At 47.2% G+C, this 23,607-nt stretch overlaps 1 protein-coding gene across 1 annotated transcript in view; it reads right to left on the reverse strand.

Annotated features, from left to right (window-relative positions):
- HSF2BP (heat shock transcription factor 2 binding protein) overlaps positions 1-23,607 on the reverse strand; it is a 1,118,722-nt gene that overhangs the window by 822,920 nt on the left and 272,195 nt on the right. Inside the window, exon 5 of the mRNA XM_069636160.1 lies at positions 14,898-15,039. Coding sequence (XP_069492261.1) covers positions 14,898-15,039 — 142 coding nt within the window. The remainder of the gene's footprint in view (positions 1-14,897; positions 15,040-23,607) is intronic.

Below are 23,607 nucleotides of genomic sequence, written 5' to 3' on the forward strand. Positions count from 1 at the left end.
CATCCTATGTGGCAAAACTTAAAAACCGATGGGTGAATGTGATGGGGTCTAAACGGATCATCTAGGTACACAATCCATACTTGTTTGGGCAGTGAAATAAAGTGATTTGCTTCTTAACATCAGGTGGGGCAACTAAGCCCGTCCTAATAATATGTCACTATGAACGTCACTAAATATACATCTAATTGGCTACACAACAACAGGACCCTTGATCATGCGGTCCTCTATCATTGGTTACTTTCTAACCTTTGTCAGTACCCTCCCAACCTACGTATAGCAGCACACAGGCTGAGCGTCCAGGTGCTGGAGAGCTTATCTTAACCATGCTTCCCACCAATTAGCATGACCATCCATCATCACCTCAGTGGTCTGCCATCAATTAGGGCTTTGTACTCGTCCTTGGAAATGTTCATTGCTACTGAAGAATTCAGGGGAGTGAAGGCACACTCTGCCCTTGTGCGTAGGTGTGACCATCATGATCGTCCGACTTCTCCCCTCATGAATGAAGACGACGAAATTGAACTTTCAGTGTATTAAAATGCTATTTTCTAATAGACCTCTGACGTCTTCTTGTTCTTGTCCATGCCTTCTGAACAGGAGCTTCGTTCTTTCACACAATTTGTATCCAATGTTAGCTCACCCCAGTCTGATATGGCCTTGGCTTCTCGGCTCATCGAACCTCGCCTTTCTGAGTTTTGGCCTGTAATTCACTTGTTTTCTAACTGCGACAAAATGAAAAGCGACTTTCCTTCTTTTGCTCAGCACTGCTATTGTACATAGTGGGAACATCCATCCTTTACTGACTCCAATATATATATATATATGGTGGAGTATATGGATAATTACGGTGAGTAATTTATCATATATATATATATGATAAATTACTCACCGTAATCGTATTTCTGATGCTTGTATCTGCTTAGATTCACATGCTGTGCATAGGCCGACATCTAGTGGAAGCTGCGGAGTATTACAGTTTGTTTTTCGAAACTCGAAAATGGGCGTCGACACAGGGCGTGCCAGTAATACTATCCCTAGTGTGACGTCCACTGTACCCATGATCCCTCACGCATCTAGGACCCTCAGATTGTATTTTTTCTGACATGAGGTAGCATGAGGAGACGCGTGAGTACAGATGATCCAAGCAGATATAAAGAAAGGTAAAACTACAAGCATCCATGCGGCTTCTCTCAGAGGGGAGGAAGGGTGGGTCGCATGTGAATCTAAGCAGATACAAGCATCAGAAATACGATTACGGTGAGTAATGTATCCCTTCTGAGGCTTGTGGAATCTGCTTAGATCACATGCTGTGCATAGATTAGCGAGCAGTACCTGAAGAAGGAGGTGGGATGTGAGATGGGTCATGAGTAAATAAATGTGTTAGAACCGCTTGTCCCACTTGGGTATCTGTCTTGGAATGGGTGTCAATGCAGCAGTGCTGAGTAAAAGTGTGAATAGAGCTCCAAGTAGCTGCTTTGCAAATGGCGTCAAGGGGGACATTTGCAATGAAAGCCAGAGTGGCCCCAATGCCTCTTGTAGAGTGGGCTCTTGGCGTGAAAGGCAGAGTTTTTTCAGAAAGGGAGTAACACAGCTGGATACAGTTAATAATCCACTTAGAGATGGCACCTTTAGAGACGCGATCCCCTCTCTGCCTGTAGCTACGGAGACAAACAGTTGGTCTGTTTTCCTTAGCGGTCTGGTCTTGTTTACATAGTAGAGGACCGCCCTACGCACATCTAGGGTGTGTAGTTTCACCTCAACCGAGCTCTGTGGGTCTTGGAAGAAAGCTGGAAGTTCGATGGACTGGTTCACGTGGAATTTAGAAATAAACTTAGGTGAGAACCTAGGGTGTGTGCGTAAATCCGTTTATCTTTATGGACAGTAAAGAAAGGATCTTGCACTGACAGAGCCTGAATTTCACTGACCCTTCTTATAGATGTAATAGCTACTAAGAAGGCCGTTTTATAAGTCAGGTGTTTGAGATTGCTTTTATGTATGGGCTCGAATGGGGGGCTCATGAGTTTAGATAGCACCACGTTAAGGTTCCATGGTGGTGGGTTAGAAATAGGAGGGTGAAGTCTCTTTACTCCTTCCATGAAGGCTTTAACTACTGGTACTTTCCACCACGACACCTTGTTATGGGAAGTGGTGTATGCCGACAGGGCTGCCAGGTGTACCTTCAGTGAGTTAAAGACCAGTCCTGCATCCAGCAGGTGGAGCATGTATGTAACAATAGTGGAAGGAGTGCAATCAACTGGGTTGATTTGTTTATTTTGGCACCAGATAACGAATCTCTTCCATTTGTCAAAGTAGCAGTGCCTCGTGTTTGGCTTCCTAGATTCTTTTAGGATGTCCATACACCGCTGAGGTAAATTGAGATGTCCGAACTCTATGACCTCAGGAGCCATGCTGCCAGGTTCATTGAGTTGGGTTGAAGATGCACTGTTTGACCTTGGTGCTGGGACAGTAGGTTGTACCAGGTCGGAAGTTTGATCGGTTCACACACGGATAATCTGCATAAGTGTGGGAACCACGGTTGTCTCGTCCACATGGGAGCAACCAGGACGAGCGTCATCGACTCTCTGTTCATCTTGTTGACCACCTTCCTGATGAGAGGAGTTGGTGGAAAAGCATACGCAAACATTCCTGACCAGTTCATCCACAGGGCGTTCCCCTGGGAGTCTGGTTGGGGGAACCTGGATGCAAATCCTGGGCATTGTCTGTTTTCGCTTGTGGCGAATAGGTCTACAGTGGGAAAACCCCACTGAGAGAAGATATCTTCTACGACTTCTCTGTGTAGACACCACTTGTGTTCCTCTGGGAGGGAGTCTCTGCTTAGAGTATCTGCTAGAGAATTGAGATCCCCTGGAACATGTTGCGATGACAGGAAGATGCTCCGTCTGAGTGCCCATATCCAAATTTTCTGGGCAAGCTTGGACGGTTTTTTGAACGAGTCCTTCCTTGCTTGTTAAGGTAAAACATGGCTGTAGTGCTGTCCGTCCGGATTTGCACTGACAGATTTAGCAGGTAGGGCTCAAACGCTTGAAGCGCTCTGAATACTGCCAGAAGCTCTATCAGGTTGATGTGATTCTTGGCCACTGAGTGAGACCAGAGACCCTGAGCTGTGTGGTGGAGATGGTGAGCTCCCCACCCTGTCAGGCATGCATCGGTTGTGACTACCGCCTGTATCTTGGGATCGTAAAAGGGTTTCCCCTTGGACAGATTTTCTCTTGTCCACCAGTTTAGGCTATGTACAAGTGTTGGCAAAACGACCACTAGATCATCCCACTGACCACTTGCCTGAGACCACTGTTTCGCCAACCATTCCTGCATGGGACGCATGCGCAGGCGCGCGTTGGGGACCAGTTAAATACATGACGCCATCATGCCCAGCAACCCCATTGCTTTGCGTACCGTTATCTGGTGACCTGAATGATATTGCGGAATTTGCAGCAGTATATTCCGAATTCTTTCCTCGGAAGGAAAGGTCAACTCCTCTTGAGTGTCTAGGATAGCTCCTAAGAACTGTTTGGAGGTGCTTGGCAACAGACTTGACTTTTTCTCGTTTATTGAGAAGCCCAATTCGAAGAGGAGGTCGATTGTCCTTTGAATGTTTGTCCTGCAAATTACTGGGGTCTCTCCCGTGATGAGCCAGTCGTCCAGGTAAGGGTACACCGGGATTGCCTCCCTGCGTAGGTGTGCTGCCACCACCGCCAGTACCTTGGTGAATACCCTTGGAGCCGGAGCTATCCCGAAGGGCAGTACCTTGAAATGGTAGTGCCGACTGTCCACCTTGAAGCGCAAGTACTTTCTGTGCGCTGGGAACATGGAAATATGAAAATAAGCATCTTTCATGTCCAATGTTGCCATGTAATCCCCCTCTTTTAGGAGGGGGATTACCTCTTGGAGAGTAGTCATGGACATTTTTTGGGGCTTGACATACTTGTTTGCAGGCCGTAAGTCCAATACTGGGCGCATTGTCAAATCTTTTTTTGGCACAAGGAAGTTGAATAAATACCCTTGTTTACCTGGTGTCCCGGGACAAGTTATATTGCATTCTTTGCTAGCAGATTGACGATCTCCTCAAGGAGGATCTTCTGGTGTTCCAAAGAATGTATTCTTTGTCGTGGAGGATGGTTCCGGGGACGTTCTAACAGTTCTATGCAGTACCCAGCGGATACTGTGGACAGCACCCATCTGTCTGATGTGATCCCTTCCCAAACTTGGGTGAAGTTGGAAATGCGTCCCCCTACTGGGGTTGCGTGAGAAGGGACCCTGAACGGAGCGTCACTGTTTTGGTGGAGGCGTGCCGCCTCCTTTACTGGGACTGCCTCTACCCTTACCACGTCCTCTCTTATTACCCCTGCCGTAACCCTGGGTAGACTGTTGGTTATTATTGTTTCACGGTGTACCCTGCCCCTGGGAATAGTTAGATCCTCTATGGGAATTCTGGCCGCGTGGGCGACGAAAATTGCCATTCCCGCTCTGATTAGGGGGTTTGTTGGTTAGTTGGCCTAGGGATTTGAGTGTCTCATACTTGTCCTTGGCATTTTTCAGCGCGTCCTTGACCGCCTTACCAAACAACAGATCCGGCTCCACCGGTTTATCTAACAAAGATGCTTGGGTTTCAGCTTTGAATCCAGACTGCCGTAACCAAGCGTGTCTCTTGATAACAGTTCCTTCTGCTATCAATCTGCCGGCGTTATCCGCGGCATCAAAGGTTGCTTTTAAAATGCAACCGGACACGGCTCTTCCCTCCGCCGCAACTCGTGCCAACTGGCTCTTTAAGGGTTCTGGGGCGGAGTCTATGAGTGCTGCGACTTCTTCCCACTGATGGCAGTTGTAGCTGGCCAACAGGGTGGTGGAGTTGGCAATCCTTGCCTGGTAGGCGGAAGTGGAGGCTACTTTCCTGCCCAAACCATACAGTTTCTTGCTCTCCTTGTCGTGAGGAGCTTCGGACGATGACAAGGGTGTTCCAGCCCTCTTACGGGTGTTAGTAACAACCAGGGAGTCCGGTTTCAGATGCCCCCTTATATATAGTGGGTCTAATTGGGCTGCCCTGAAAAGTTTCTCAATCCTGGGGTTCACTGCCCTGGTGAGGTTAGGATTTAAAAGTGAAGGGTCTATTCTTCTCTCAATAGACTTAAGGATAGGGATGGCCTGAGCACCAGGCCTCCTTTCTCCCACTAACTCTTCTGCGAAGTCCCTCTCCTCTTGAGCACCCTGGGTGTCAATGTGGAAATGTTCTGCCGCTCGGGACAGACATTCATTCAGGAGAGGTTGATTGTCGACAGGGGAGTCGGTAATCAGGGGTTCTTTTTCTACCGGGGAATCTACTCTGTAGGTCTCAGGGTCTTCCTCTTCCTCTTCTTGGTCCTCATCATCCCCATAGTAGCCCGTACCAGTTTGCTCTTCCAACATGCCCAAATCTGGATCCTCACAAAAGGATGTATCCCCTTGATATTGGGAGTAGGGCTGTATATAGAAGGGGTCCAAAGACCGTTTTGGAGCTTTAAACCGGGACTTCTTGCTTGGAGGTATTGGATCCTTAGAGCCTGAGGGTGCTGACCCCTCGGGAGTATAGGAGAGAAAGTGTTCAGGGTTTTTTGTGTAAAAATCTGCCAATGAAGACATCCTTGACATAACCCTGTCTATGTCATCACTAGACCATTCTCTAGAACTGGGAATGATCTCTTCTGGGGCTTTCTCTCCCTTATCCTGACTGGACTTACTGGTTTTAGCAGGTGTCCTTGGGATAACAGAGGACTGGGACTTGTCTTTCTGTCTATGTGGAGTGGGAAGTTTTTGAGGTGTGTGAGGAGGCTGAGACTGCTTCCTCTGTTGTTTTCCTCCCTCCCCGTGGGCGGGAGAGTGTTTTCCCTGTTTTTTTACCCCTCTGGAGCCTTCCGACGGCTGGCGTCAAGGTTCGGGGGTAGTGTTCCTATCTTTAGAACGTGGAGGTAGGGACTCGGGAGCCGCCGTTACGCGGTCTGCGGGCGCCGACTCCTGGAGTGCGGTCTGGAGATGGTTCGTCTTCAGACGATCGAACTTCCGTTACCTTGTGGAGCGAGGCACTCTTGGCAACAGTGGATGATTGTCTGGAGTCATGCGGCGATCTAGATCGAGAACGCCCATAGGACACTGATTTGGACCGTTCTCTATATGCCTCTTTCCGAGAACTCGATGTGCGCGTCGAGTCTCGGTTGGACTTCATGTGCTTTGTGGAAGTGCTGTGGGTAGCGCTTGTGTCGCCGGGGGTCTTCCCCATAGTCGCCCTGCCTGACGACTTTCCGAGGTCGGGGACTTGCTCTCAGCTGTCTCTTGACGCCACGTTGCCCTCGCCGTCTGAAAGTACGGCGTTGCTGCCATCGCTGAAGACGCCCTCCGCTGCCATGGCCTCCTGACGCCTGGCGTGGTGTGCCCAGCGCTTGATCGTACGGTCCTTAAGTGTTTTCGGTTTAAACCTACTACACGCTCTGCAGTTCGCCTCGGGGTGGTCCCTCGGCAAGCAGAGATTGCACGTGGCGTGCCTGTCGACCCAAGGGTACTTGCGGTTGCACTTGGGGCAGAATTGGAAAGGGGTACCCTCCATACGCACCTTGTGGCAGCAGGCTAGTAAGTGTAGGAATATATAAGAATGTACCTATATACAAAAAGAGTGTAGAGTATGTCCACCCCCCACTCTCCCTACTTGCAGGGCCGAGGCCAGAGGCCTTCCAAGGCCCAAATCCGTTGTGCAGCTGTCGACGGTCGAATTCTTCTCCGGGCCGGCGTCGAGTGTGGAAGTTCGGTGACTCGACGTTGGGGTGGTGAAATGGGTACATATAACAATATTTACCAAAAGTATGGCTAAGGCCAGGGAACTCCGCGAAATGCTTCCGAACAGTATGGCGGAAAAAAACAATCTGAGGGTCCTACACGCGTGAGGGATCATCGGTACAGTGGACGTCACACTAGGGATAGTATTACTGGCACGCCCTGTGTCGACGCCCATTTTCGAGTTTCGAAAAACAAACTGTAATACTCCGCAGCTTCCACTAGATGTTAGCCTATGCACAGCATGTGATCTAAGCAGATTCCACAAGCCTCAGAAATATATATTTATAAATGGGATACATTACTCACCGTAATCGTATTTCTGATGCTTGTATCTGCTTAGATTCACATGCTGTGCATAGGCCGACATCTAGTCGAAGCTGCGGAGTATTACAGTTTGTTTTTCGTCCTTGGCATTCTTCAGTGCGTCTTCGACCGCCTTACCAAACAACAGATCGGTTTCCACCGGTTTGTCCAACAATGATGCCTGGGTTTCTGCCTTAAAACCAGACTGCCGTAACCACGCATGTCTTTTGATAACAGTGCCTTCTGCTATCAATCTGCCTGCGGTGTCCGCGGCGTCGAAGGTTGCTTTCAAAATGCAACCAGACACAGCTCTACCCTCTGCGGAAATCCGAGCTAACTGGCCCTTTAAAGGTTCAGGAGCAGAGGCTATGAGTGCCGCGACTTCTTCCCACTGATGGCAGTTGTAGCTGGCCAACAGGGTGGTGGAGTTTGCAATCCTTGCTTGATAGGCGGACGTTGAGGCTACTTTCCTGCCGAAACCGTATAGTTTTTTGCTCTTCTTGTCGGGAGGAGCTTCGGACGATGACAAGGGTGTTCCAGCCCTCTTACGAGTGTTGGTGACAACTAGGGAGTCTGGCTTCAGATGTCCTCTTATATAGAGAGGGTCAGACTGGGCCGTCCTGAAAAGTTTTTCAACCCTGGGATTGACTGCTCTGGTGAGGTTCGGGTTCACCAGGGACGGGTCTATTCTTCGCTGAATGGACTTAAGGATAGGGATGGTCTGGGCAACAGGCCTCCTTTCTCCCACTAACTCTTCTGCGAAGTCCCTCTCCTCCTGGACACCGTGGGTGTCAATATGGAAATGTTCTGCTGCGCGTGCGAGAACCTCGTTTAGGAGGGGTTGGTTTTCGACCGGGGAGTCGGTAACCGGGGCTTCGTTCTCTACCGGGGAATCTACTCTGTATGTTTCCGGGTCTTCCTCTTCCTCTTTCTGGTCCTCATCATCCCCATAGTAGCCCGTCCCGGTTTGCTCTTCTACCATGCCAAATTCTTGGTCCTCACCAAAGGAAGCCTCCCCTTGATACAGTGAGTATGGTCTTGAGTATGGTTGTACCTCGAAGGGGTCTGACCTCATCGGTGTGTCAAACCGGGGCTTTTTACTTGGGGGGATAGGATCATTAGAGCCTGAGGGTGTCGCCCCTTGTGGATCATACGAGAGGAAATGTTCTGGATTTTTATCATAAAAATCAGCCAAAGAAGACATCCTTGACATGACCCTATCTATGTTTTCACTCGACCATTTTCTGGAACTGGGAATGACTCTCTCAGCAAGTCTATGGGATTTATCTTGAGTAGATTTGCTGGTTTTACACATATCAGCAGACCTGGTTTTGTCTGTCTGTTTAGGGGGAGTGGTGTGTTTCACAGGTGTGGAAGAGTGCAAAGGCGGCTACTTCTGCTGTTTTCCCCCCTCCCTGTGAGTGGAAAAATGTTTTCCCTGCCCTTTAGTGGCTCCGGAGGTTTTCGACACCTGGCGTCGAGGATCGGGGGTGGGGTCCCTGTCCTTCGAGCGTGGGGCCTCGCTGATTTTGACTGCGGGCTCCGACTCCTGGAGCGCGGCAGGGGGTGTAAGTCGTCTTCGTCTTCCGACGATCGAACATCTGTTAGCCTAGGGAGCGAGGCACTCTTGGCAAGAATGGATGATTGCCTGGAGTCATGCGGCGATCTTGATTGCGAGCGCCCAGAGGACACCGAATCGGACCGTTCTGTTTGTGCCTCTTTCCGAGAACTCGACGTCGTCGAGTCTCGGTTGGACTTCGTGTGTTTAGTTTGTGTAGTGTGTGAAGTGCTTGTGTCGCCGGGGGTCTTCCCCATAGCCGCCCTGCCGGACGACCTTCCGAGGTCGGGGACCTGCGCTCGGCTGTCTTTCGACGCTGTAATGCCCTCGCTGTCCGGAAGTACAGCGTCGCTGCCGTCGCTGAAGGCGCCCTCCGCTGCCATGGCCGCCTGCCTGGCGTGGTGGGCCCAACGCTTCGTCGAACGGTCCTTAAGTGTCTTAGGTTTAAACCTACTACACGCTCTGCAGCTCGCCTCGGGGTGGTCCCTCGGCAAGCAGAGATTGCACGTGGCGTGCCTGTCGACCCAAGGGTATTTGCGATTGCACTTGGGGCAGAATTGAAAAGGGGTACCCTCCATACGCACCTTGAGGCAGCGGGCTGTTAAGTGCAGGAAATGTATAAGGTGTACCTATATACCAAGAGTGTAGAGTATGTACAAATGTACAACCCCCCACTCTCCCTACCTGCAGGGCAGAGGCCAGAGGCCTTCCAAGGCCCGAGCCGAGGCCAGAGGCCTTCCGAGGCCCAGATCCGTCGTGCAGCAGCTGACGGTCGATTTCTTCTCCAGCCGGCGTCGAGTGTCGAAGTTCGACGTTGGGGTGGGGAAGGATGTCAATAGATTAATATTTTAAATATTTTAGCAAAAGTATGGCTAAGGCCAGGGGACTCCGCAAAATGCTTCTGACCAGTATGGCGGAAAAAAACAATCTGAGGATCCTAGACGCGTGAGGGATCTTGGGTAGAGTGGACGTCACACTAGGGATAGTATTACTGGCACACCCTGTGTCGACGCCCATTTTTGAGTTTCGAAAAACAAACTGTAATACTCCGCAGCTTCCACTAGATGTCGGCCTATGCATGTGATCTAAGCAGATTCCACAAGCCTCAGAAATATATATATATGTACATGTTGGTGCATGCCGCACTCTATTCACTATAACCTAGCCTTGAAATAGCTTGATATCTTCATTACTTTTGCAGCATAAGTTTCTTCATCTTGATCCCAAGATGTCATTTATCTCAATACTTTCTTGATGCCTTATAGAATTGCTTGCATTCTCTGGTCTCTGCATCTCTTTTCTTATAGACGTCTGCTTTGCATTGTATATGTCATTATTTCTCTTTGTTTATTCCATTTGTCCTGTTTTGTTCCGGACTATCACTCGGACAGCCATCAAACTGTCTCATATGCGGGTATGGTTGTCTCAATGGGAACCTGGCTTCCAGGATTCTCCTTGGTATCTGTAATTCAAATGGCTTTGTACGTGTGTCATATTCTGGTTTCCAGCAGATAGGCAATATGGGCGAGGTGATTGAGGTGGGGGTACTTAGCTTCTTCTCTACAGAGGATTTTCAAGGAGAAATGGTACGGTTGTTATTGGTCTGTAATTAGCAGGAATATTGGGGTCCAGGTTTTTATTTTTTAGAGGTTGTTTGAGACTGTGCATGTTTCAAAGGAAGCATTGATCAGGGAGGTGATGAATGGTGCAAAATCCTTTGCTCCTTCCTTTATGATAGTGGCTGGGCAAACTGCAAAATCCTTTGCTCCTTCCTTTATGATAGTGGCTGGGCAAATATCCCCCTGACATTTAAAGGGTTTTAGGCTGACTATGTCTTCTACCTCCTTGGTGGATACTGGGGAGAATTGTAATAGGGGGCCCAAGCTAGGCGGTAAGTTGTGTGGCTCACTGAGATTGGAGCTCAGAGTCAGACTTTGCTTTTTGGCTTCTATTTTGGATTGTAACAGATCTATTTAGTTCAGTACGGCTTTTTGGATATTGGTACACCACAAGGCATCTTTGGTGCAGGATTTAGAGGGTGGAGAAGGGGTCTCCAGCTCCCCAAGGATGGTGAATAGCTCTTTTGTACATGATTTAACATTTTGTATTCTAATGTTGTAGGTCTCTATTTTGGCCCAGTCGGAGCATGAATGTAACTTATATAGTATGGTCACGCAATGTCACCTATCTCGCATGATGGTAGAGAGGGAGTATGAACGGACATGCATGAATTATAGTAAGCGCCGGGCAATTGAAGGCAGTCCCCTGTTACGCTCATGCCAGAATCAATACAACCCTCTAGGGAAAGAAGCCAAGAGATAGCTTGCAGGGATAACAAAGTTTAATTGTACAGAATACAAAAAATATCAGCAAAGGACTCTGCTGCTCAAGAACATTCAGACTCCAGAATGAATATGGTTGCCTTTTGAGAGGCAACAGGATCAGTAATGACATCACATATAGGGTCTGAACCTGAACAGTTGATTGGTAAGAACGCATACATGATCCTGCTCCATGGGGATGCCAGGCTACAATTGGTTTGTTTCTCAGCCGTCGGTCGATTTCCACGTGGGTCAGCTGGGCTCATCTCTCCATGGAGTGAGCGTCAGGTCTCTCATAAGCTACATTATGAAAACTACGATAATATGCTAAGCCTACTACTACATCACTATGGCATGAACCTGGGAGGCATCGGCGGCCACTGCCAGGGGGAATGGAGGAAGAAATACAGTCACACTGACCAACACATTATGCGCTTTGTGCCATGAAACAGTGCTGGACGAGCGAGAGGTAGGGTTTCGATTGAATTTTCTTACAAAGATGATATATCCCCAGAGGTAGCAGCACCACATACCTTTCTGGATTGTTCTTATGTTACTGTGGCGAAACATATTTTACATAGCTGTTTGTAACTGTCCTTGGTTTTCTGAAGCTCTTGCCCAAAGCAGCGTCTTGTCCAGTTTTTTTTGTTTTTTTGTGATATTCTTTCACAAAATCGAACCCTACCCGTCGCTGGCTTCCGTCACTGAAAACAGGATGCTATTGTTATTTGGCCTTGAGCGAAAGTCAGTAACTGTTCGAAGGACACAATGGGCCTCATTACGGGTTGGCGGCAGCCGTGCCTGTAACACAGGCGCGGCTGCCGCCAAACCTGTGATTTTACCGGCACCCGCAAATGGGCAATTACCGGGTCATGCCGAGTTTAGCGGACCCGGTAATTGCCCATTCGCATGTGCCAGTAATAAGGGACTCCCCATCCCCATTCGGCCCCATAGGGCTGAATGGGAATGGGGAGCACGGATGCACCGGCACCGTTCATTACGGTGCCTGTGCATCCACGAGTTGTGTTTGCGGGTTCCGCACTAGCGAGACCCGCAAGTACAACTCGTAGTGTGGCGGTACGGTATCAACGGTGCCGGTAGCACTACCAGCGCCGTTGTTACTGTACCGCCATACTTATAAATGAGGCTTAATGTGTCGAATGCCCACAAAAAATGATAACATTTACTATAATGAAAGTGGACATCCGAAAATGTAGTTTCCATTTCTATGATCTGTTGTTCAGAGCGGTTAGTCAACGTGACATCGAGAGAATTGAACTCCCTGAAATTTTGTAAGCTCAACTAAACATAATATTTGTGCGATTCAAAACAGCATGTGTGCTGTATGCATAATGACTAATTCAGCGACATGCAAAAGTGTGATTTGACCAAAAGAATTGACACAGTATGTTATGTTATGTTGAATGATATTTATGCTGCGGACTATAAAAAACTGAGTGCGTAGCTTGCAGTTTGTTTATCTGTCTAGTAATGATTGTTATTTGTGTGTAGTTTGAAGAGGAGTGAATAGAGGTTTGATTTTTTGGGACGTATTGCTTACTGGCCTTACACACCAATATATTCTGTGCAGAGTTATGGGTTGTTAGATGGACCATATTTTGATGATCATTCCTCGAAGACCCGCAATCACAACCTGTATGCACGCTAATGATATCGAAGCCGCTTTGTCCCATGGAATATCCTGGTGTACTGTCACTTTTGCATCCTTGTGCACCATAAAGTGGGGGTTGGGGGAGGGGTGGGGCTGAACCTTTTCTGTTCTGAATTATACAGTAACTTGTTATATTTGATTACAGAACGGCTACTAAAATATATTATGTTATTCTGTTTTCTACACAGCTCCATTGTACCGTCTGCGTATGCCATAGTTTTCAGCTACCATTGGATGGAATGTTCAACCAACATTGGCGGATAAACATCAACAGTGCTTATTTGATCACTGTTATTTGGGACAAATGACAGGGATCAGTCTGCACTTTGGCGGAACCAGCAATAAGAAGCAATCTGTCATTGTTTCTGTGGTAAAAACGTGCTGATGCTAAAGCGTTGCGCTTGAAAGGGCAAACAATCCATATCTTCTCACGAACGGTACACCATGTGCGTCATTAGAAAGTTGTGCTGGATAACATAAGGACACACAAGAATTGGAGTACAGGGATTGATCGATCGCTGATCGCAATCGCCGTATCATGAGGACGTTATAAACAACATTTGAAGCATGCGATGTTCACTGGATCTATGTGATTTTACCGAACGGAAAAGTTCTACTCCCAAAAGTCTGTTTTTTTTCTTCGTCAATTTTCCGCAAATATATATGTGGGGGAGACCCCCCACATACCCCCTCCTTACCCCTATACATTTTTTATTCACTGTACCCCCCCCCAGATATATATATGTGGAAAATTGGGGGTCGAACTTTTGGGAGTAGGTAATTGTGTACAATACCATGTTCGCTGGCTATAACTTGTATGCAACATATTGTTCATTTCCTGGACTTAATATTCTTTTGTGAGCATTCTTTGCAAAATAAAAGCACTTGTTACATTGCAGACTACAGATTTCTTTTAAAAAATGTTTTGCTCTCCTATTTGGGACAAGAAAGAAAAGTTATGCGCTGTAAGAGGATGTGTGTGCTTATCTTCCTAGTTCTGTGTTAAGTAACATTATGGCATGGGTGATGACGGGGCACGTTTGGCTACGCTGGCCATGAACGTCATGAAAATAGGTGGGGCATATTGTCTGGACTAGTGATGTCAGTTTGAGGGGCGGGCGATCTGTGTTCTTGCCGCGAGGGCACTTGAACTAAGGGCGATGCATCAACAGATAAGATTAGCACAAGATGGCTGCGCCCAACCTGTTGTTTTCACATGTGTAAAAGTAAGGAAAACTAAGGTAAAATGCATAGTAAAAAATGGTAAGATCGATTACAGTATACTTAAAAATACACGCCTGAAAAAAGAGGACAATAAAATGTTTGAGCGAACTTCTCCTTTAAGAGAACCTGACCACACGCTATTAGAGGTAACTTAATTCACTATTCCTTTTGGCTGCTCTAAGCGCTAGCAAGGGGTAGTTACACCCGTCTATTCAATTCATATAGCGCTAATGGTTAGATATTTGTCTTGGTATTTTTGCAGTGTGGAAAACCTCCAGTGTCATGCAATACTTTAAGCTCAGCCAGCACAGTAGAGCTCATTTAGGGACACCTATAGAAGGGTCCTGGTAGAATAAAATAGCGACGATTATTACCAGCGCCTGAGGAAAGTCCAACCATATATTGGGATAAAGAACAGAAACATGTCGAGTAATGGCCTCTGTATTTAACAACGGTCTATGTAACTATTCCAAGTATTCTAATTATGTGTAATCTGTTATCTGTTATCTGTTATGTGTTACGGGCGAGGATGACTAATTACGTTTGCTAACACAGTCAGTTCTACTATATTTTGAATTGGAGTCACACCTGCACTTCTGTGTTTTGCAGCTCTTTGAGCACCTTATCTGTGCTTATGAGCAATTGAATTCTTGAGCTCCTGATAAACGTTTGTTTTCTAGTTGTCATTTTTGTGATTATTTGTGATTTTTAGTCACTAAGAGTTTATATTGATCAATGTTTTTTTCTATTTTTGCATTTGGTATTTATAATTTTTTGTGCAATTTCCATTGTTGGTTTTCCTACCACTGCATATACCTTCCCTCCTGACCCCTTTTTTGTTTCATAGTACTAGCTTGGACTTGAGCATCAGATGAGTGGCACTTCATTACACCACTCACTTCTACCTTGTTGGTTCTAATAGCAGACAGAGACCCCCTTATGCATCCAAGGGATGGGTGTGAAAATGCACTGACACTTGAAATGCACAACAATGACTTACTGGTTACAACCCCCGCTAAGCCCTCCACAAACTGACGCTCATCAGAATCCAAGTCATGCTGCTCTTTCATCACCTCTCCAAGGGACTTCACAAAGCTCTCCATCGTCTGGCCAGCAAGTACGAAAAACTTCACTGCTTTACTCTGAAAAGAACAAAAGTTAACACAAAGACATCATGAAAGGTACTCATTAACAGTGTAGGATGATAAATGCTTTTTAAAGTTTCTATAAAACACCACATCATAAAAAATGTCACTCATGACTGTGTGCCATACATAGGAGCGTAACCCCTTTGCCACAGTCAATTATCCATAACAGGGAAACTTGATGAAAACCTAGCCAAAGAGTACTACTTCACACAGAAGAACAAGTTACTTACCCCCGATAACGTTTTTTTCGATTGGATGTTCCACCTCATCTTAAATAATTATCTTTCAAGCTTCAGCTGCTTTGTAAAAAAATGTTCTCAAAAGAGGGCGCTCTGCGGCAGCGTCGATGGCTCGATGTCCTTCGAGGGCCTCCGTCCGATTGTCAACGTCATCCGCGGTATATGTAGCACGCGCAGTGCACACTGGCTTCAGTTGTGTTTTTCCATGTTTAGAGAAATTACTAGTACCTCCTTAGACCTTAGAAGACTCTTGGAGAGCGTAGAGTGTAAAACATGTAAGTTCTGCAGTGGGGAAGGTTGGGAGGGGCGTTGAGGAATATGTGGGCGGAACATCCATTCGAAAGAACATTACCAGGGGTAAGTAACCTGTTCTTCAAATGGTTTGTGGCCTCCCACGCATTCCACATCTAATGATAAAGTAGTAATAGTCTTGGCAGGTGAGAAAAGAATTTATATCTGTCCTTAGCAGTTGTCATGGACAGAGTGCAGGACAGCTTTCCCAAAAGCTCCCTCTTGAGTAGAAGAAGTGTCCAAGAAGAACAAGTTACTTCTTACCTGGTAACGTTCTTTCGATGGGATGTTCCTCCGACATATTCCTTATCTTGATAGATCATCTCCAGCTTGCTGGCCTCGGAATTTTTTTTTTCAGTAGAGGGCTCTGCACGTTGACATCCCTCGAGCCGATGTCCCTCGACAGCCTCCGTATCGGTGCTGACGTCATCATGCGTATAAATAGACTCACGCAGCGTCCATTGCTCAGTTCTGTTTTAACGTTTAACAGTTGCTTTACATTAATTGGTTATTGACCCTGAAGGAACGTAAACTGTAACCACAACGGAAGTTTTCCTGAGGGGATGGATGGGAAGGGCGATAAGGAATAAGTCGGAGGAACATCCCATCGAAAGAACGTTACCAGGTAAGAAGTAAATTGTTCTTCGAAGGGATTGTGTCCTCCGACGTATTCCTTATCTTGATAGACTCCCATAGCAGTGGTGTGTAACTGGAGGTGGGAGTAAAATTGCCATGTTTCCCTTCAAGAATGAACGGAGTGCAACACAGCTTTGCCAAATCTAGTCTGTTGGCTAGAGGAGGAATCCAGGTTGTAAAATTTTGTGAAGGTATGTGCAGACGACCATGTGGCAGCCGCACATATGTCTCTAATCAGTACCCCTCTTTGGAGGGCCGAAGAGGCTGCGATACCCCTGGTTGAATGAGCCCTAAGATTTTGAGAAGGCTCTTTCCCTGTCAGTTTGTAACATTCCAGAATGGCCAAAATAATCCATCTGGAAATGGTCTGTTTTGTTATCGGTAATCCCAATTTGTGCCCCGAGTAACCTACGAACAGTTGGTCTGCTTGCCTAATCCTAGCAAGTCTGCTGATCTAAAAGCTCAAAGCCCACCTTGGGTCCAGCCTATGTAGCCTTTCTTCCTCTTTCTCCGGATGGGGAGGGGGATAGAATGAAGGTAAGGTAATCTTCTGAGTAATGTGGAATTCAGAAAGCACCTTTGGGAGGAAGTTAGGCTTCACTTGTAGGACAACTTTGTCTTTATGAAAAATTGTATGAGGGGGTTTACAAGATAGAGCTTGTAATTCGCTCACCCTGCTAGCAGATGTCAATGCCACTAATAAAACAGTTTTAAGGATGAGAAATCTTAGCGAACAAGAGTGGAGTGGTTCAAAAGGAGTACCCATCAGGAAATGTAAGACTAAATTTAAGTCCCATAAGGGAACTTGGAATGGTCTTGGAGGATAGACATTGGTTAATCCCTTCAGAAATTGTATTACTAAGGGTAACTTGAAATACGATGGTTCCTCTGCAGTGCGCTTGAAGATCGATAGCGCTGTGAGATAGCCCTTGATAGTGCTAACCTGAAGGCCCGAATTTGCCAAATAGAGTAGAAAAGATAACACCGTTGGTGTACCACATGAAAAGGGATCGATATTCTTTTCTCTACACCAGCTGCAAAATGTGTTCCAACGGCAGCGGTATGAAGTCTTTGTTGCTGGCCTTCTGGCCGAAAGCAACACCTCCATGACGTCATCTGGGAGGTCCCAATCCTTGTATCTCAACCTTTCAGACACCAAGCGTGAAGGTTGAGGGTTCTGATGTCTGGATGGAGAACCTGACCTCCCTTCTGCGAGAGAAGATTCTCCTTGAGTGGAAGACGAATTGGAGGGCAGATGGACATGTCCATAAGGTCCGGGTACCACATTCTCCTGGCCCAGTCCGGGGCAATTAGGATCATGGCTTTCGGGAACCTTCTCAAACTCCTGATCATTTGAAGAATGACAAGGACTGGAGGAAACGCGTACAGAAGTGGAAACTCCCAGTCCACTACGAACGCTTCCCCTAGAGCTCCTCTCGGGGGAAATTCCCTTGAACAAAACTGATCGCACTTCCTGTTGATGCTGGTGGCGAACAGATCCACTTTAGGGGTTCCCCAAAGGGTGAAGATCTGTTGAAGGACTTCCTGAGCTAGTTCCCACTCGTGGGAGACTGTACTCTGCCTGCTCAGAGCATCCGCCGTCAGGTTTTTCTCTCCGGATAAGTGAACTGCCGATAGAGAGATTCCTTCTTGTATTGCCCAAAACCAGAGCTGCATCGCCTCTCTGCACAGAGGAAGTGATCCTACGCCTCCTCTTTTGTTGAGGTAGTGCATGGCCACTGTGTTGTCCGTCATTATCAGTACATTTTTCCCCTGTACAGATGGCAGAAAAGCCTTCAGCGCTAGTCTGATTGCTCTCAGCTCTAACAGGTTGATATGTAGTCTGGACTCCGATGGAGACCAACGACCGCTGATGGTCAAGTCGTTGGCATGGGCTCCCCACCCCGTGAGGCATCTGTGACTACTGTTATCTCCGGCCATGGTTGTCAAAACAGTTCTCCTTTCAAAATGTTCTCCTGACAGGCCCACCACTGAAGGTCTCGAGCCAATGTGTCCGGAACCTGAAGGAGATCTGTCATTCTCCCTGAGAATTGCGACTATTGAGTTCTTAGTGCCCACTGAAGAGATCTCATTCTCAGGCGAGCCTCTGGCACAAGGAAGATGCAGGATGCCATGAGGCCTAGCAACCTCAAAAAGTTGAAGGCTGGGAGACGTTGGGCATTTTGAAACTTGGTGACCATCTGCAGAATATCTTGAGCCCTCACCGCAGGTGGCAAGGCTTTTCCCAGGGAAGTGTCCAGGACCGCTCCAATGAACTGGAGTCTCTGTGATGGTATCATCTGTGACTTCTTTAAATTGAGGGAGAAGCCCAGTTTGTGAAGGAAGTGGCAGACATAATCTTGCTGGATCTGAGCTTGTTCCGGAGATACAGCTCTGATCAGCCAATCGTCCAGGTAGGGGTAGACGTGAATCCCTTCCCTCCTTAGACTTGCAGCCACTACCGACATTATCTTGGTGAAGACCCTCGGGGTGGAGGTCAGCCCAAATGGCAGAACTCGAAATTGATAATGAGAGCCGCCAATTGCGAACCTCAGGTATTTCCTGTGTTTGAGATGGATTGGCACATGGAAATAAGCATCCTGAAGGTCCAGAGATACCAGCCAGTCCTGGAGCTGTAGGGGCCTGAAGGATCTGAGAGAGAGTTACCATCTTGAACTTGTCCTTCCTGAGGAACTTGTTCAATTCTCGTAAGTCCAAGATAGGGCTCAGTCCTCCGTCCGTCTTCGGTATTAGGAAGTAGGGGGAGTACCAGCCCTTGTTCCTCTCCGCTACAGGTACCGGTTCTATGGCACCTTTCTCCAGCAGGTCTACAATCTCCTGCAAAAGGAGCTGATCTGGAACTTTCAGAGAGCTGTCCCCCGGTGGATGACTGAGGAATGCGTAGAAAAGGCAGGCAGTATCCTTGGGCAACTGTCTCCAATGCCCAAGCATCTGACCTAATAGCCTGCCATTCCGTCAGATGTTGAGTTAGCCTGCCCCCTACTGGTGTCTTGTGAGGAGGGTCCTCAGAGTGATTTAGAGGCGGCTGATGCAGATGCCGAGGGTAAAGAGGCAACTGCTGCTGCGGCTTTTGTATTTTTACCCCGTCCACCTCGGGTGAATCTTGTTTGACCTCTTTGAACCGACTGTCCTCTGCCTGTTCGGAATGCGGAATAAAAGGGAAAGGACTTACCTCTCCAAGAGGTTCCTGAGGGGCGATATGGCGTTTGACGGATTGCAGCTCCCAGGGATTTTGCTGCTGGTTTGTATGCCTGTAACTTTTCTAGGCTGTCATCCGCCTTCTTACCAAACAAAGAAGAGCCATCAAAGGGCATATTTAAAAGTCTGGCTTGTACATATGAAGCAAACCCAGACTTCCGCAACCAAGCAAATCTGCGTATTGTAGTACTTGCCGCCATGGCCCTAATGATACTGTCAGCAGACTCAATGCCAGTTTGAAGGGATTCGCACATTGCGTCTTTACCATCCTTAATGATGTTTAGAAACGCTTCCCTTTCTTCTCCCTCTGGGAGGCAGCCAGCCGCTGATGAAGCACACTCCCAAAGTGTCTGGCTGAACCTTGCGAGCGTACAAGTAGCGTTAATAGATTTCAACGCCATGCTACATGCAGAAAAGACTTTCTTAGCCATAGAGTCGTATCTTTTGTCATCCCTGTCCTGTGGAACAGTAGGGTATGCCGATCTACTGCCTGATGCAGTTGCTGCTTGAACAACCAGACTCTCTGGAGTTGGATGTTTAGACAACAATTCAGGGTCAGTAGCAGATACCCTATATTTGGCTGACAACCGCCGGGATAACCTCAGGAATTTCCCAGTTAGCCAATATTTTTCTTTGTTATGCAGCGTGAAATGGAACCACAGGATCCTCCTGTGGGCCTTTAACTAAAATGTCAGTAAGGTCATCCTGTTGGAATGCAGGTGAAGGTGTAGACCAACCCATGAATTCTATAATCCTTGCCATTAAAATTCGGTAAGGGGTCTCGGCATGTTCTCCTCGGTCTGGTTTGGCAAATTCTTTTTCTGGGGAAGTATCTAACCCACTTGCCTCATGTAAGGATTCTCGAAGGTCCTTTAATCTATTTTCCTCAGAGGTAAATTCCTCTGGTTCAGGTGTTGTAGTTCTCTGCACCCAAAGGGTCTTTCTTGATCCGAATCCTCCCCTTCTTCATAAATTGAAGACAAAGGTCTGAAATAATCAGACCTTGGAAATGGCTTAAATCCCATTTCCAGAGCAGAAGGGGCCAAATTTGTAGTAATTGGTTGAGAAAACGTCGACTTCGTTGACGCGGACGTTAAAGGCTTCGAAGACACCGAAAAAGGCGTTGAGAAGATCGGAAGAGGCCTCGAAGAGCTCGTGAGGATCGGAATCCTACTCGAGGTTGTCGATGACATTCTCAAAGTCGTGTTAGAGGACCTGGGTATGACCACTGGCTGTGAGGTAGTGACGGCCGTGGGATTGTTCTTTTTCGGCGTCGATGTCGGCATCGAAGACGGCGTCGATTCGATCGACCTATGCATCGATGAGCCCTTCGATAATGGCATCGATGATGCAGATTTGTGCATCGAAGGGACTTTCGACAATGGCGTTGATGGCACGGTGCCTTTGCTCGAGGGTTTGTGACGCTCTCGAGTAGTTTCTTTCGCGGGTGCAATGACTTGCAGCGTTTCGATTTTTCGGGTCTTTCACCCAGGGTATCACCCTCAGCTGTCTTCGAGGGGGTCGAGGCCGCTTTCTCGAAGACGCTAAGCATCATTTTACAGAATTCCTCCCACTCAGCCTGAGAGCTATGTTTTGTGGGGCAGGTGACTCTTTCCAGGGAAACAGAAGAACACGATTCCGAGGCCCATGAAGCGCAGAAAAACAGAACTGAGCAACGGACGCTGCGCAAGTCTATTTATACGCATGATGACATCTGCGCCGATACGGAGGCTGTCGAGGGACATCGGCTCGAGGGACGTCGACGCGCAGCGCCCTCTACTGAAAAAATAAATTCCAAGGCCAGCAAGCTGGAGATGATCAGGTGACTCTTTCCGGGGAAACAGAAGAACACGAGGAAGGGGATCTTCGACGTCTCTTACTCGAATGCTTGGATCTCGAAGAGTGGTGGGAACTGCTTCGAGACCTAGAACGAGAATGTTTCCTGTGTCGGCGAGGAGACGAATGTCTCGACTCTGCCGAGGAAACTTTCGAAGGAGTTTTAACTGTCTTACCTCTCTCAAGCTTCCCCTTACGCTCCTTCAAGGCTTTCGCCGTGATGGACATGCAGTCCTTGCACTCCGAACATTGGTGCTCCGATCCCAGGCACCACAAACAGATCCTGTGTGGATCTGTCAACCACATTTTCTTTCCACAGTCTCGACATTTTTTGAAGCCGGACCGTGGAGTTGCCGGTTCGGATGAGGAAGCCATCGAGTAAGAGTTGGTATTCTCGAGGAATAATTAAGAATATATCTGACTAACGAACTGAGCAACGAGATTCCGAGGCCCAAGAAGCGCAGAAAAACAGAACTGAGCAACGGACGCTGCGCAATTCTATTTATACGCATGATGACATCTGCGCCGATACGGAGGCTGTCGAGGGACATCGGCTCGAGGGACGTCGACGCGCAGCGCCCTCTACTGAAAAAAAAAATTCCGAGGCCAGCAAGCTGGAGATGATCTATCAAGATAAGGAATACGTCGGAGGACACAATCCCTTCGAAGTAATGTTTTACAAAGGTGTGTAAGGTAGACCAAGTGGCTGCTGCACAAATGTCTTTAATTGGTACGCCTCTCTGAAGCGGGGATGAAGTGGCCATGCCCCTGGTTGAGTGAGCTCTTAGACCCTCTGGGGAATCTTTACCAGCCAATCTATAGCATTCTTGGATAGCCAGAATAATCCATCTGGATAGAGTCTGTTTCGTTATTGCTAAACCCAATTTATGACCTGTGTATCTGATAATCAAATGGTTGTCCTCGCAAATATTTGACATTCGCAGGATATATAAAACTGAGAGCCTTCCTAGGGTCCAGTCTATGCAACCTCTCCTCTTTTCCAGGATGAGGAGCGAGATAGAAAGTTGGTAAAACTATCTTTTGTGATAAATGGAAGTCAGAGACGATTTTTGGCAGAACCGAAGGTCTTACTGTTATGTAGTGACTGTCTGTGTGATGCTGTGAGTATGTGATGTCACATGGAGTGTTGTGAGTGAATGATGGAATGTTGATCTAAGGGTTCCATACTGAGGCAGTTAGATCTCCCCTGCCTGGGTGATGGGGCCAGTGCTAATATAGTCCATTATCTTAATGTAACTGTAACTTAAGTACTTGTAATAAACCTGAAGTGTAACTAAAGAAAGCCTGCAAGTCACTTCCTCATCATGTTGCGACGTAACTGCAGGTGTTTTCCTCAAAGCTATCTGCGCTGCGTCGCGTCTAACCAAATCATACAATTCAAACAATGCACATTTCTTTATCGGAACGCTACACTCGCATTCCACTGGATCACCAACACACCTGGGCCTCCAATGATGTCATCATAGCCACACAAAGCATGGCAACTCACGGAGCTCTGCGTTCTCAACCACCAAACATATGCAGTCAGAGTGGGATTACCGTTACATCCCAACTCAGTGCCAACGCAGCTCAATTCATCTCTGTGCTCATGGGAACCCCTCTGCCTTGCCACGGTAATCCTGGTCCCGTTCTTCACGTTATGAGACGTAAACATTACACTCTAAAAGTCACAGCTCCCGTTTCCATTACATTTCGCACTTGAATGCCTGCAAGTCACTTCACAACACTTACTTTAAGAATCACCTTATGCTAAAGGAAGACCGTATATGGAGGTTTACAAAGAATGCTTGCAATTCGCTCACCCTGCGGGCAGATGTGATTGCGACTTGCAAAACAGTTTTTAGTGTTAATAGACTTGTTTGTTTGTTTGTTTATTTATTTATATTGCGCACCATACCCAGGGGCAGCAGGGCACAGGCAGAAAGAATATGCGAGGCTTGCAATGTTACAGAAATATACAGTTGAGATAAAATTATAGACATATGCCATTAAGGATTACAGGAATGAGGAATATACAAATCTTCACACATAACAATATCAATATCTATACAAAGGAGTGAAATATACAGATATGTACAGGGGCTGTTTGTGGCGAGAACAAAGGCCTCAAGCAGAAAGTGTCAGTATCTATGCAGAGTTGTAAAATGTACAATTAAATACGGGTGTGGTTGGAGTTCAAATGACTGATGAGATTCCTTCTAAAGTGCAAATAGGGTTGATCGGCTCTCAGGTTGTGTGGCAGAGAATTCCAAAATGTAGTAGCTTTCACAGAGAAGCTGTTGCCTCCAATGGTTGAGAGTTTGAATCTGGGAATTATCAG

The sequence above is a fragment of the Ambystoma mexicanum genome, chromosome 7p (assembly GCF_040938575.1).
Source record: "Ambystoma mexicanum isolate Mex_15411 chromosome 7p, UKY_AmexF1_1, whole genome shotgun sequence".
Taxonomy (NCBI): domain Eukaryota; kingdom Metazoa; phylum Chordata; class Amphibia; order Caudata; family Ambystomatidae; genus Ambystoma; species Ambystoma mexicanum.